This window comes from Buteo buteo, chromosome 4, assembly GCF_964188355.1.
Source record: "Buteo buteo chromosome 4, bButBut1.hap1.1, whole genome shotgun sequence".
Taxonomy (NCBI): Eukaryota; Metazoa; Chordata; class Aves; order Accipitriformes; family Accipitridae; genus Buteo; species Buteo buteo.
The window spans coordinates 65,968,864-65,983,106 of record NC_134174.1 but is presented as its reverse complement, the minus strand read 5'-3'; the positions used below and the strand labels follow the sequence as shown (position 1 = coordinate 65,983,106).

Below are 14,243 nucleotides of genomic sequence, written 5' to 3'. Positions count from 1 at the left end.
CCCGCACAGATCATCCAGCAGCAGTCTGGAAAGTCCGGTCATCTGGACCGTTACCGTTCCTTAGAAACAAAACTATAAAACGCTTCGAATTTTTTGAGTGAACTGAGCACTCCCCACCATGCTCCGCAGGCCCCGGCCGCGGGCAGCGAGAAACAGTCCTCCAAGCGCCAGAGCGGCGGCCGCGGGCCCTCTCTCAGGTGCTCTCTATGGTGCCGAGGTGCTTCCGGGCCGTGCGGGCCCGGCATGGCGGCGGCGATGGCGGTGGCCGGGGAGCGGCCCGGGCGCTCCGCGGGGCCGGGGCCGGGGCGCGGGGAAGAGCCCTTCAGCCCCTCGGTGCTGGGCACCAGAGAGCAGTGAGTGGCGGCACAGCCGCCGTGGGCGGGCGGGGGGCGGCGGCGGTGGCCCAGGAGGGATTTATCCCGGTGGCTCCCCGGTGGTGCCGCCCGGGGAGCGGGAGGCCAGTGCTGTGCCCCAGATACTCTCGTCTGGTAACCCTAAGGCTTTCCTTTCGGGGCATCGCCAGCTCGGTGCCAGGCGGACAACGTGTTCCCGAGCAGTTGATCTATCTAGATGATACCGCGGACATGAAGTGGCACTGCTGCATAGATCCAGCCTTCTCGCCCATTCTTCTCCTTGCTCTTTAATCTGAATCTTTCCCAGTATTAATTGCAATATCCTGTTCTTTCCCCCCGACTCTAGCTGGGATGCTGCATATGAAAGAGAACTGCAAACTTTTCAAGACATTGGAGATGCTGGGGAAATTTGGTAAATAAAATAACTCCACAAACTTTTCAAGACATTGGAGATGCTGGGGAAATTTGGTAAATAAAATAACTCACCAGAGTGTTTCTATTATGTCTTTATAAAAGTAGACATTGCAAGAACACAGCCAGCAGTTCAGTGGGTTACCGAATTGTTCTGGATGTTGGCAAAATGGTGGGGAATTTTAATCCTGAAGCCGCCAGTTCCTCTCTTGCCCAATTTTGCAATGCAGATTTCTAAGTTGCACTTGGACAGCTGTTCTTTCACAGAAAGTGAGCTCGTAGTTGTAGTGCGTGTTACTAACAAAGGTGCTTTTTATCCCCGAGCTCAGGTTTAACTGCTCAAGTGGCTGGTGCTGCCGCCTTTTTTAATATATGGAGGGCTTCGCCTCCCAGAGTTGGTGTTTTGGTGAATTTTAAAGCCATGTGATTAATTTTAATTTAAACAAAGCAAACATGGAATATGAGCTATGGCAGTTGTTACCCAAGTGCTTCAGTAAGAGATGCTTTGCAAAAGCTGGAGAGAGAGAGCAATGAAATAAATTTGCTGTACCTTTTGTACATTTTTGTTATCTTAATTACCTGAACCCTCCTTTTTCATAGGTTTGGAGAAGAAAGCATGGTTCGCATAATCAAATGGTTGGAAAAACAAAGGGTCCCCCATGACAGCCCTGTGCTTGACATTGGAACTGGAAACGGTGTTTTACTGATTGAATTGGTTGGTATATTGTAAAGTTTGTGCTTTTGATACAGAATCAGTGCTCCAAAAGTAGTAGTTTAAATACAGTTCTCACAAGTGACAATAGTAATCGTAGCAAGCTATAATTTATGTGAAAGACATAAAGCAAGCAGCCTAAATTAAAACTTACATTGTGTTTTTTTCACATCAACAGAACAATGGTTGCTGTGCATCAGGTTTTATATTTCCATTTGGTTTAAAAGTGTAAGTGAAATGAACTTAGTGCTGCTGATATGCCTTAAAGAACATCCTGTCACAAAGACAAGGCATAATTGCAAGTGGCTGCTAGACAGCCTGTGGGCCTTAGGTATGTAACTCCTTGAACCAGAAGTGCCATTAGGAGGTGCAGACCTAGGAACAGAACATGTATGTTGTTCTCCCAAATGGAAATATCTAATTTTTTTGCTAGACGTGCTCAGACTTCTCATTTCTTGGTGCTGCCCAGAGTGTCAATACTTCAGATCTCAAAATTTACAGTATTTTTTTAAATTAATCAGCCTGAGTATCAGTTATTTTAACTTTACCTTTCTGTTTTCCTACATTTAAAAATGCATTTTTCCCATTGTTGCGTAAAACACCCCCAGATAAGGAAATTAACTTCACTAATACACAGAGTACTCTCATGTGCAAAACGAGACCTGTTCTCTGCACTCAGTTCTGATAATAACACTCATTATCCATGTAAAAAGTGGTTAAAACCAAGGTTTTTATGTAAATGACTTAAAAAGTTGTTAACGCTTCTTTTCAAGAAGTGTCCATTTCTGTCAGGGTGGAAACCCCTTACAGATATGTTCTGAAGTGTTATAATGTTGTTATTATACAATGATACAAGATCTTTAGGATTTCCAGTATTTTTTTTCCTATTTTTGATTGAATACTTTGGTATAATACTACAGGAGAATAGGTAAAGAAAGGAGCTGTTAATACTGCTGCAGTTTCTGTTGTTCTACATTCTCCATTGGCTCCATTAGTTACTGTAGAAATCAAAAGGGCTGCAAGTCAAAGTCAGGTTAGTAATGGCATTTTTTTTAATGTGGACTTTGATTTTAGAAGAGTTTAAAGCCTTTCTGGGGACTGGCTGCTACACTGCAGCACAGGAGAAGTTTGTCATTAAGAGAAATTAGCCTAATAATAATGATTGTTAAATGCAATGCTAGCTAGCTCTATCGTTGTTGAAACATCCAACAGAAAAATCTTATTTATAAGACTTCAATTTTATACTGGCCTCACTTACGAATCTGAAATTGATTTTCATTCTCTAATGGGAAATGACAGCCTGTTAGCTCTTAGAAACGATTAAACTGCTGTAAGAGCACCCTCGCCCCTTACATTAAGCACCTCAAAGTACTGTGGTTGCTTTAATAGGAAATTTTCAGTCCAGTTCCCATTTGAAAAGTGACTTCAAAAATTACATTGTTTATTGGTGCTAAATAATTCAGGATCTCACTTGCTTAGTTGATGTAACAGAAATTTTTTTGTGTGTTAGCTGCTAGGCTTTGAAAATTGGGTTAGGATTCTTTCGGCAAGCCCATCAGCTACCGTAGAACAGTTCTACCATTGGCGTTGGACTTGATAACGTGATAGAAATGGCAGCACTGAAAAAGGTAGTCAAACTTCAGTCATATAGGGCATCAGCAGCACCTCTCTAAAAGGTAGCTACTTGAGAGTATGTATCAGACCGTCAACAGAACAGGAGGAGGTGCCATAGAGTACAGCTCATTGGAAAATACTGGGCCCTGGCATGCCATTAACAGTGAAGAAAAGTAAATGGGAGTGTAGTAACAAAATTACTCTTACACGCAGCTGGGACTAGGTGAGACATTGTCAGTTCCAGCAGGGAATATTGCACAAAAAGAAGGCAGAATAGCCATCTGAAAAGCAGATAATAAATAAGGTGAAAATAAGGGAGACTGCTGTATCCTGTGCAGACTGGCTCCACTACTCAGCTAGAAGGCAAAACATCCAGCACAGTGCTAAATATCTTCTACACGCCCATTGCAAGGATCTGCCCATCTGTAAGCTCCAAGCAAAATGCCACTGGAGGCTTCCTCTCTTCTTTCTGCTTACTTTGAGGATTTTGGATACGTAAGTGGGACCCCTTGCTGGTTTTGTATATGCAGTAGACCATGGTCCTACCGCTAGTAACTTCAGGAATCTGGTAGGCTGCATTGATGACCTAATTGTTCTGCTTTCCAAAAATTCCAGCTCCTCTGAGGAAATGTTGCTGCCACATCAAGCTCTGACCTTCTCTTTTTTTCTAAGTATTGTGGGAGCCAACAGTATTGGAAAACTTCTCCAAAGTGAAGGGTACTCACCACCCAAATGAGGGTGTCTACCTGGCAGCACCAGAGGCTGGAACACGGGGCAGTGCTGATAACATTGCAAACTACCTTCTGCTATTTAATCTGCTTTTTCAAGAAGCAGCAGAAGAGTGCTTATAAATGCCACCTTCAGGACAGGAGTCCAGTTGTGGGATGCAGCGCAGTCACATTTAGCACTTGAGTGAATGATCCCTTCTCGTCCATACGTAGTCAGGCCGTACAGGTTTAGCAGCATTTAATATTGTTTATCCTTAAACTTTCCTTCTCTGCCCTGGAGACTATAGGATTGAATGGGAACTCCCTGAAGTGACTCAAGCTCTTCCTTTCCAAACAGAGGAGCTGTTGTGGGAACTACTCTTCCACCCCCAAGTCTTCAGCACAGGCATCTCAGGAAGCTTGGTTTGCTCTGGGGAGGAACGTGGGCAGAAGCCTGAGCAATATGCTGTTCTTCATCAAATGCAAACAACATGGTCTTTGTGTTTAGCTGGAACTAGTCCTCGATTAAGAACAGCTGGCTAGTACTGAGCTCACATGGGCTGACGGGCTGCTGGAAGGAGGAAGGACCATTTTAAAAAACTCTTCTTGTAGTTTTCCTCACTGTCAAGCTATCAGCCTTTGGAACAAGTAGATACACAGCTGATTGCTTAATGCTAGTTAAAGTCCATGTATTGTTTAAAACCCAAACAAACCCAAGCCTCATCCCTCTCTCTGCTGTTTACTGCCTGCAGCTGGCCATAAGATCATAGCTCTTCATGTTAGGTTTGGATCTAGCCAGACCAACTGACACACATGGTACCCAGATCTGGTCACTCCAGCTTCTGCCTCAGAGTGAAAATCTGTCACTGCCCCCCACCCGTGTTCCCAACTCCAGCTGATCCAGGGTGCCCTCCTGCTTTGCAAAAGGGTTGCTAGGATCTCACTGCCTGAGTTTGCTGAACTGGGTTATCGTTATCTGCTCCATAGTTAGACTAACAGAAAGTCTCTGTATGCTCTTTTATGTGGTGCTGATACGAAGACCTTGTAGCATGCAAATAATTACATTCAAATAGCCATTGGCATGAATAATTAGAAAAATATAAGATTTTGCAGTGGATTGCTGTACTAGTAAAATGTATTACATATTTTGGCTCTTATAATTTGGTTTATAAACCAAATAATTGCTCAATCTCAAATGTTATGTAAGTGTCCTGGTTTCAGCTGGGATAGAGTTAATTTTCTTTCTAGTAGCTGGTACAGTGTTATGTTTTGGGTTCAGTATGAGAAGAATGTTGATAACACACTGAAGTTTTCAGTTGCTGCCAAGTAGTGTTTATACCAAGTCAAGGATTTTTCAGCTTCTGATGCCCAGCCAGCAAGAAGGCTGGAGGGGCACAAGAAATTGGGAGGGGACACAGCCAGGACAGCTGATCCCAACTGGCCACAGGGATATTCCATACCATGTGACCTCATGCCCAGTATATAAACTGGGGGGAGTTGGCCTGGGGTGGGGCTTGGGAACTAACTGGGCATTGGTAGGTGGATGGTGAGCAATTGTATTGTGCATCACTTGTTTTGTATATTCCAATCCTTTTATTATTATTGTAATTTTATTATTGTTGTTATTATTATTATGTTTCTTCCTTTCTGTTCTACTAAACTGTTCTTATCTCAACCCACGAGATTTACTATTTTTTTCCCGATTCTCTCCCCCATCCCACTGGGTGGGGTGGGGAGTGAGTGGCTGCGTGGTGCTTAGTTACCAACTGGGGTTAAACCACAACAGTGTCAGAGAGGTTTTCTTCTTATTTTGAAGCATCTGGCATTGGCACATGTTTTCATCACTGAAAATTCCTGGTTTCTAGGTTACTTTTGGTACAGATAAGAGAGCCTGTTCCCCTCCAGGGTGTTACTTTTCACAGTTCTGCTCAGTTTTCCACTTGTTGACATAAACCAGCTTTCAGTCAACAGTTCTTTTGATGAGGTATTAGGCAGAATGGAGTTATTTCAGCTCATTCCCCTAGCTATTTAGCTCTTGTAATGGTAACAGGAATAAAACTGAGTAAATTGGGTTTTTTTCCTGTCTTTAAGAGGAAGAGAGATGAGATGGATTATGGATAGGGAATACACTTGTTGGATTAAAAAATTGCTAGCACACCGATTAAGATTCTCTGTTTCTGTCTAGGCAAAGTCTGGCTACACGAATCTCACTGGGATTGATTACTCTCCTTCTGCAATACAACTTTCAGAAAAAGTAAGAGAGAAAGAAGGGATGTCTGACATTAAATTAAAGGTAAGTTTTGAGAGAAAGTTTAGTGAGGAAATAGAAAGCAATTGAACCCAAGATTAAATGACCTGATTGATACTTGGGTGTACTCAGTGTACTATATTAATGATGTCTTTTGATGTTCATTTGTGAGAGAACTATTAACCAAATAAATCTGTATTTACAAGAAGATTTTTGGTCTTTTTTTTTTCCCATTTCTAGTAGTCATTAGAGCTAACAAGACTTCCCTGCTTCTAGCAGGGAGCAGAATAGTAGATCGCCATTGGCCGAGTCTGTATTTTAGCTGCTACATTCTGAATTTCAGATTTGAGATAGAGGAGGAAATCCTTAAGTGACAGAATCCCTACCAGTACCTGTGCAGCAGGAAGTTTGAGAGGCCCTGCTGGAGCAGGGGCTAGGACCAGATGACCTCCAGAGGTCCCTTCCAACCTCAGCCATCCTGTGATTCTCTGACTGCCTTTCATTCTGGGCTCTCTCTCTGCTATGCTGTTTTATCCTCCAGCTCTGTACCTGTATGATGTCTCTGTTCCTGTATGTCAGTGGTAATCTCTTTGTGGCAGGCACTGTCTATTCTTCATTCTTCTGTGTTTGTACAGTGCTTAGCATGCAGCACCTAGGAAACCAGGGATCAAAGTACAAATAATGATTTAAAGAATGAACTTCAAGTGTGTTAGTTTGAGCTTTAGATGGGTAGGTGTATACATGGGCTTTACAGCAAATAGATCATCACATAATATGTAGAGAAGAAAGAAGCTGACAGGACATTATAAGTGTGATAAGCCTGTGAGTAACCTTTTCCTAAGCACACCTATTGACAGGTTTGAGGCTTTTTATTTTAAAGTATTGGTTTGCTTTAAAGATTCAGGAACTCCTGAGAAGAAGATTGTTTTCACAGTTGTAGACTTCTGGTTTAGGTAGAAGACTTCCTGGCTCCATCAGATGAGCTGTCAGGATTTGAGATTTGTATTGACAAGGGGACTTTTGATGCCATAAGCCTTAATCCTGATAACGCAGTGGGAAAGAGGAAGCAGTACGTGAGATCTCTCTGCAGTGTATTGAAACCAGAGGGCTTTTTCCTCATAACGTCTTGCAACTGGACCAAGGAGGAGCTGTTGAACGAGTTCAGAGAAGGTAAGCAGTTGAACAGAACCATGTGCCAAATTATGGTTGTTCAAGGATGTGATGGGTGAATTTTAATGTCTATGTTAGTGTCTTGGCTTTCTCAGATCAGGATTAGACAAGATAAAGTGACTAGTAAATGCTTCAGCCTGTCTTCCCTATGTTTTCGTCAGGAATTACAGCATCTGCATTTGCCAGTGCCAACGTGCCAGGGGAGGACAGGTTTTGTTGTATTTTGGAGGATGAGGATTTCAGTCTAGTTACACAGGGAAAGTGTATACCTGGGTGATACTTTTTCGGGTCTTTGTTACCAGATCCAGTTCACCCATGGATTGCTTTGAAATCGGGGTAACGTTGTTACCCATGTTTAGGGGAACTGGCAAGTCTGTGACTGCAGCCTTTTACGTCACCTCCTCAGCGACCTTTCTGATCCACCCAGAAGGGTGGTTTTTTTACATGCTGGTTAGCTCCTGAGTCTCATGCCTGAGGCTTGAAACTCGGTGGGGATCTAAAACAACCGTCCCTTCTGGGGAACTAAAATTACTGGCAAGTTATCATCTCTTCTGCCATTAATTTGTGTGAGTCAGCCAGCTAAAATTTTTTATTATCCATGGAAGGGTTTCAGCTGTATAAAGCAGTGGTGCAGTGTAACAGTACAGTCCTATAAACTTACAGCGTGACTTGCAAGCTTTCCAGACGAATAAAGAATGGTTTGCAAAGGGTTATCCAAGAGGAGAATAAAATTACTTCCTTCTAATAAAAGCATTTTAATTTCTGTCTGGCAGGATTTGAAATTCTGGAGGAGCTGCCAACACCCAAGTTTTGCTTTGGAGGAAGAATTGGAAACAGTGTAACAGCATTGGTTTTCCAAAGGAAAAAAGTGAGGCCATCCATCTTGGACAAATTAGATTAGTTGAGAAAAGCCTGAACTTTAAACCTGACAGAAAACCTCAGACACGTGTGTAAATAAATGCTCTTTGAGTACACAGTAAAATACTCTGTATGGAACTCTAAGGGACTATAAAACATTGCCCTAGAAACATTTCAGCTTTGCATAACTTGCCCGTAAATTTTGTCCTTGCTGCAACCTCACTTGTTTTAGGGAAGCTGCAAGTTTGTAAGTGAGAGAGAAATAAGGCATTCTAAATACAGAGAGTGATATAACTGAGTGATGTTTGTGTTTGGAACACAAAGATTCTCTGGTATTTAATTTCTGTATTGGTAATCAGTGACCAATAGAGGCAAAGGTATTCTACAAAACAAAAACCTCATTTCTCTGTTGTGTGGTGTAATAAGCAACAAGCTTTTGCAATGTAAGTGCCGGATTTTCTGGTTTTTTCTTAGGTGAATATGAATGTAGCTGTTAAGGTGGGAAACGGATACAAAAGCCATAGCACTTGCAAAAAAGGACCGGTTAGTGCTTTAAATTCAGATTTTCAGAGATTCTCAGACTCAGCATAGTTCTGTCTCTGCTGATATAGCTCAAATCTTTTCCCACAGAGGGAGTGTTTTTAAAAATCTCACTTGCCTGAATGTGTGCATGCTTCGTCAGTTATTTTCACTGATCTGATCTCATAAATATATAAAGGTGTGATGTTACAGTCTCACTAGCATGTGACATATGCCTCCTTCATTATTAATTTGCTATATAGTAATGTCTTAAGAGCCAACGACCACATGTTTTCCAGTGAATTTCTCAGGACAAACTTTAGCTGCATAAATCCAAAAGAATTCAAAGCATAACTATCCATTCCTTTTTCCTTTTTTAAATTTTTTTTTAAACCTCTGCATGTGATCCTTTTGCTTAATTTCTTTGCCTTTATTTCTTGTGTTGTTTTGTATTTTCAGAACACTACTATAGCTTGAAAGGTAGGAAAATGAGTTTTCTTTATGCCTTGACAGACACATTTGCAGGTGACAGTCAACTTTTTCTTTCAAACATCAAGGAGGCCCTATTAGGCAATCAGGTTTTGTTTCACAGGCAAGGTCATGCTTGCTTATCAGAGAATTGCTTCTCCTAGTTTCCAGACTTCTCCTAGTTTCCAGGGTTCAGGAGATCTTTAAGGGCTCAAGAAATACTTATAGTCCTTTTCCAGGATAGGAAATGAGGCATTATTTGCACAGTGGCGAGTCCGCCCTCTGTGATCCATCTGGTGATGTCTTCAAGGTAGCAATCCTAAATTTTACATCTTTTTGAAAAGGATATACTGGTTCCACTGGAAGAATGGTCTATCACCAGTGGTGAGAAAGTTTAGTCCCAGTGAATAGCTCTTTGCATATTTGGTCAGGCTTGCGTTCCCAGCTTGAGTGTCAAAACCACGGTCTTGTTTATCATTTGGGTGACTATTGTAGTACGACGTACTGCATCTGCCCAGCAGGCTTCCAGCAGCCGACAGGAGTGCTATGAAATGTAAGTAGTAATTCAGACAGAGGATTTTTTTGATGGAGTAGTACAAAGGAGTCGAAGTACACTTATGATAACAACCTCAATGAAAAGTCTATGACATTTTTTTAGCCAATTTGGCATCAGGTAGAGTTAATACAAGCAAATTTTAATTGGCAAGTACTCTGGCAGGATGCGTTTAGGGCATCTGTTTTATTCCTATCTGTAATTTTTGCTGACGAAAGCATGATATGTATTTAATCATGGAATGAAAATAAAGTCATGGCTATCATGGATTTTCTTTAATCAATTAGGAGGAATTTAACTACAGATTCACACTCCAAAAGATATGTAAGGATCAGGACAAGTATTTTCTCCTCTTCATAGGACTGATTATCATTAGATTTCTGTCCTCTAGGTAGTATTTTTATATCATTTGTAAAGCTAAAAATAAGCTTCCTAAAATGGTTACACAGAAATTTTAGCATCAGAAATCATCTAAGTGTGTCATGCAAGTTGTATGATCAACCACTTTCAATTAATATCTTTAGCAAGGCATTTGGAAGCAATGATAGTAATTCACTGTTTTCTCTTGCTATTATGTTGCTGTTTTCCAAATGTTCCAGACAGCTATTGTATTTCTTTTTGGAATTATTTCCTCCTATATGAATACATTTTCTATCAGGGCGGCTTCTTAGAGGTGAGGAAAGAATGAGAACCAAACTCCTCTTCCAGCCTACCTCATTATTTGCCCAAGTTCATGGATTATTGAGAGCTTCCACTTCAAGCATTTCCCTACCACTTCTGGGCTGTATATAGCTCCATGGGCAGCAAGTCTTCAGAGATGCGGTTCTTCTGCTTTACCTTTGGCATTACGGGGTCCAGTCATAAGGTGGAGATACACACACTAACGTCACTACTAAAATGTCATCCTGCTGCCCAAAGGTGTCACGGGCCTATTGTCGGGAGTCTTAAATGCTAGTTGTCTGAAGGAGTTTGGGACAGGAACGTGTTTTCACCATGGAGAAGGGTCTGGGCTTTGGCCGTAGGCAGTCGTCTTCACATCTGTATGTTGTTCTGGGGCAGAATTCCCTTGCCTATCTGCTTCTCAGGTCCATATAAAAGTTTTCTAGTAACATGCTCAATAAAGCTGAAAAGAGCAAGCCTGCAGATAGGTGCCTTTATAGGGAGGATGGGTAGGGAGTGGAAAAATGGAGTGGGTCTCACACGTGGAAAGGTTTTGATTCCTAAATTTGTCATGGCCCCTCTTTAGCCTCAAACGAGCACACAAGCTATTGCTTGAAACTAAGGATTTCTGCATCCGAGTTTGCATATTCTTTCACAGGCCCAAGCACTTTCAAGTATCACTGGAGAGTAGAAAAATGCTTGTTAAACATGTTTTAGAAGATTTATTTTAAGGCAATAATAACCAAAGGCTTACTGTTTAAAATCTGCTCTGTTGGAAACCTGGTATTTTATGAATAATGGAGTCTAGGGAGGAGCTTTAATACTGACTTAAGCAATGGCTTTTTTCTGACTAGTAGTATTTGGAAATGACATGTCAAAGAATGTCCTTGATTTGGGGCAGTTCATCTTGCTAGATGGTTCTTCATGAAGGTGTGATCTCTAAATGTTGATGCTTTTCAGTGAAACACCTCTTGAAAAAAAAAAAAGGAGGCAGAGGAATAAGCAGTGAGTTAGGAGGAGTGAGTCTTTGCTTGTAGTTTGGGCAGTGCTTCATGGTAGGTCATGAAGGCTGGTATCTTCATGACTACACGGTTGCGTGGCTCTTGGTTTCAGCTGCAACGCCAGACTACAGGAGAATAAATGCAGCCTTTGAAATATGTTCTACTGGTATTGTTTTGCTATCTGAGGACTGTGTATGTGATTCCTCTGTGAAACGTGAGGTTTGTGGGTAGTAAAACTGACATCTTCCATGGATCTTAGCAGCAGTTGAGCCCGCAGACTATTCTTGCGGTACCAACATCTGTGTTTGGCGCAGCTCAGACATCCGATACCTGACTCCTCATACGTGCTATTGCCAAGCAAACTGCATTTAGGGATTCTCTTTTTTAGGCATTTACTGAGAGAGGCCATTGTAGTTGTTGTGGGGCTTGTACTACCAAAAGAGCTTGCAGCAATTTATGCTGGATTTTTACAGGGTGTATCAGGGATGTGAACTGTCGGGATGAAATACCTGAAAGAGGAGACCAAGTGAAATTAAGGAAATAAGTATTGATTTGAGATGTCAGATCTAGGGGAGTTTCTACACATGGGACTCTGCTAGATCGTAGGGTAAATAGGTTCTCAAGACAAAAAGCCTTTGCCCTTTCAGCATCACAGTACCTTCTTGATGTAAATATTTGTATAATCATGTTTATATAAATTAAGAAGTGAGAAATACCAGACATGAAAATCATGACGCAACTGAATGAACACAGAAAATTCAGAGGGAAGGGTAATGTTCCCTTACTCCTTGACTTCCCTCTTAGTGACCAACTTGTTATTTATAGGAAAGTATGTTCATTTAACAGTCCTTAAGGAGCCAAAATAGTCAACTGCATTGCTGTCTGTAGGCTGTTTTTTAAATGTTAATTTTTTTGGAAGGCTTAGAAGATACGGAATTAATATTCTGTTCTTGAACTTAAGTGTAATTCTGTGGTCTAAAATGAAGAATTTCTGGGAGCTACAATTTTTTTGAAGAGCTGTTGGGTTATGTCAGAAACACTAACAGAATTGTGGCAGCTGCTCTTCCAGACAGGGCCAGCAATGATGAAGCATAAAATTACAGGCTTTCTATCCTCTCAGGAGAATATTTCTTCAAATCATTATCGAGAGCATCAGGTTGAAGTAAGTGTTTACGTTATGGGCTCACCCTCTCGATTTCAAAACCAAAGTTGCAGCACCATTTCTGAAAACCAGGAACGGCCAGCTGCCTTGATTGTATCGTAGGATTTAGGGTATTTGACACGTATAGCGACAGGAGACTCTCAGCTTTTTTTACTTTCTATTTTTCAAAATGATTTTAAAAAGGAGCTTTCAGATGTTTGGGGTTTTAATCCTGCCATTGCTGTTTACAGGACAGCTGGTTATACCTGAGTTAAGAAGTGTGTGTCCCACCACACAGGTCTCAGGTGTGAGTCTCCGGAGAACAAATAAAGTGTGCAATAAACAGTGGTGTGAGCAGACTGCCCTACACCTTCAGTGCAATAATAAGGTGTTTCAAAGATTGACCATAGGATACCAATATGGAGGCTGTGTCTGCCGTACAGGATTTGCTGTACGGAACCAGAGCACTCTCTGAGGCTGGGCTGACGTCTTCACAGTGTTTGCATTATCCTTGTCTCTAAGCAATGAAAAAAGTTCTCTTCTGAGGGAACATGTCCGTGGCTAGAAATGGAGATGTTCTCTCATATAACTTGTGTCCAAATTATTTCAGTTCTGCACAGGTTTCTGGTGCAGGCTGTGACATTGGTGGGGCGGAAGGGTGAAAGGCCTGAATGGGCAAATGAGGTGATGAACTGAGACCACTCACTTAGCACAACTGGGCTTTGCATCCAGGTGTGCAGAGTGAAGCCACGTGTGCGAGGTGGATAGATACCTGTGAAGCTATGAAGCTGCTCTTGGCAGCTTCTCTGGAGTTATTTTTACGTAAGGATGAGTTCTTGAATAGCTTTTCTGGTACATTAGGCACAGCATGCTTTTCTTCATCGCTGACGCTGGCTTCCATGTATTTCCACGTTCCAGGAATGCACTGGCAGCACTGTAGCCATTGTGAGGAAAATCTGCATATATATACTCCGCTATGTCCGTTCTACAGTGTTCCAGGATGCCTGGTAAAAGGCTGCCAAAATTTATGTTATTTCATACCAGACAAAATCTTTAAGTATGGTATTTAGCAACATACGGCAAAATTTTCAGTGTTTTGGCACTCAGATTGCTTTCCTAATCTTGGCATGCCGAAAGGTAAAGAACACGACTTGCTACAACAATAACTGCTTTATTTTATAGGCCCTCTAAGCATTTTAACATATCGAATCGTCTCCTGTAAAATATGTGGGGAGCACATAGAAAATAATCAGGCCAGGGCTTTGCGTTGCCGTAAGGAGATCTGCCTTTGTGCTCCCATTGCTCGCTGCCTTTTCTGGGGTAAGAGGAGAGGTAGGTTGCGCAGCATTACCTACCCCTTGGCCGAACGGGTGGTACGGACACCTGCGGAGGGGATGGCTTTATCGTATGCCTTGGCTGGAAGTACGTTGAGCCTGACCTAACCCTTGTGGGTAGCAGCTAAATTGAGGAACAATTAATGGATACCTAGGGCTTTCAGTGAAAGGGGATGAGGTGTTATAGCTTCAAGACAAAGGAGAAGGAACGCTTGCGTGTTTTATTTGACACAAATAAGGGAAAAGCCAACCTGTGGCTTAATTTCCATTTGTTAGGTAACAGTATAGCTTGAAATGAGCCTATTTCTAGGTTACTGGAAATTAAACTGAGTGCTGTCAGGCAAACAAATGATGTAGCCGCAAGGTAGCATATAAATTCTGGATAATCGCAAGTGCATAAGTCTGTGCTGGAGAGCCAGAGCTAATAAACACTAGTGAGGGAACAGGAACGAACCTCAGCACAGTCACTCCAGCACCCAGTATTCATGGACAGT

At 41.9% G+C, this 14,243-nt stretch overlaps 1 protein-coding gene across 1 annotated transcript; it reads left to right on the top strand.

Annotated features, from left to right (window-relative positions):
- Positions 1 to 236: 236 nt before the first annotated feature.
- EEF1AKMT2 (EEF1A lysine methyltransferase 2) lies at positions 237 to 9,875 on the top strand. Its single transcript, XM_075026583.1, has 6 exons — positions 237 to 353; positions 700 to 765; positions 1,365 to 1,479; positions 5,983 to 6,090; positions 6,999 to 7,215; positions 7,989 to 9,875. Exons 1-6 carry the CDS (start codon positions 244 to 246, stop codon positions 8,114 to 8,116), a joined length of 744 nt encoding a protein of 247 aa, XP_074882684.1. The 5' UTR covers positions 237 to 243; the 3' UTR covers positions 8,117 to 9,875.
- Positions 9,876 to 14,243: the final 4,368 nt, after the last annotated feature.

Coding starts and splice junctions, on each gene's coding strand:
- EEF1AKMT2 (XM_075026583.1), top strand. CDS start 244: ATGGCGGCGGCGATGGCGGTGGCCGGGGAGCGGCCCGGGCGCTCCGCG. Junction 6,091..6,998: donor TGTCTGACATTAAATTAAAG/GTAAGTTTTGAG, acceptor CTTCTGGTTTAG/GTAGAAGACTTCCTGGCTCC. Junction 7,216..7,988: donor GTTGAACGAGTTCAGAGAAG/GTAAGCAGTTGA, acceptor TCTGTCTGGCAG/GATTTGAAATTCTGGAGGAG.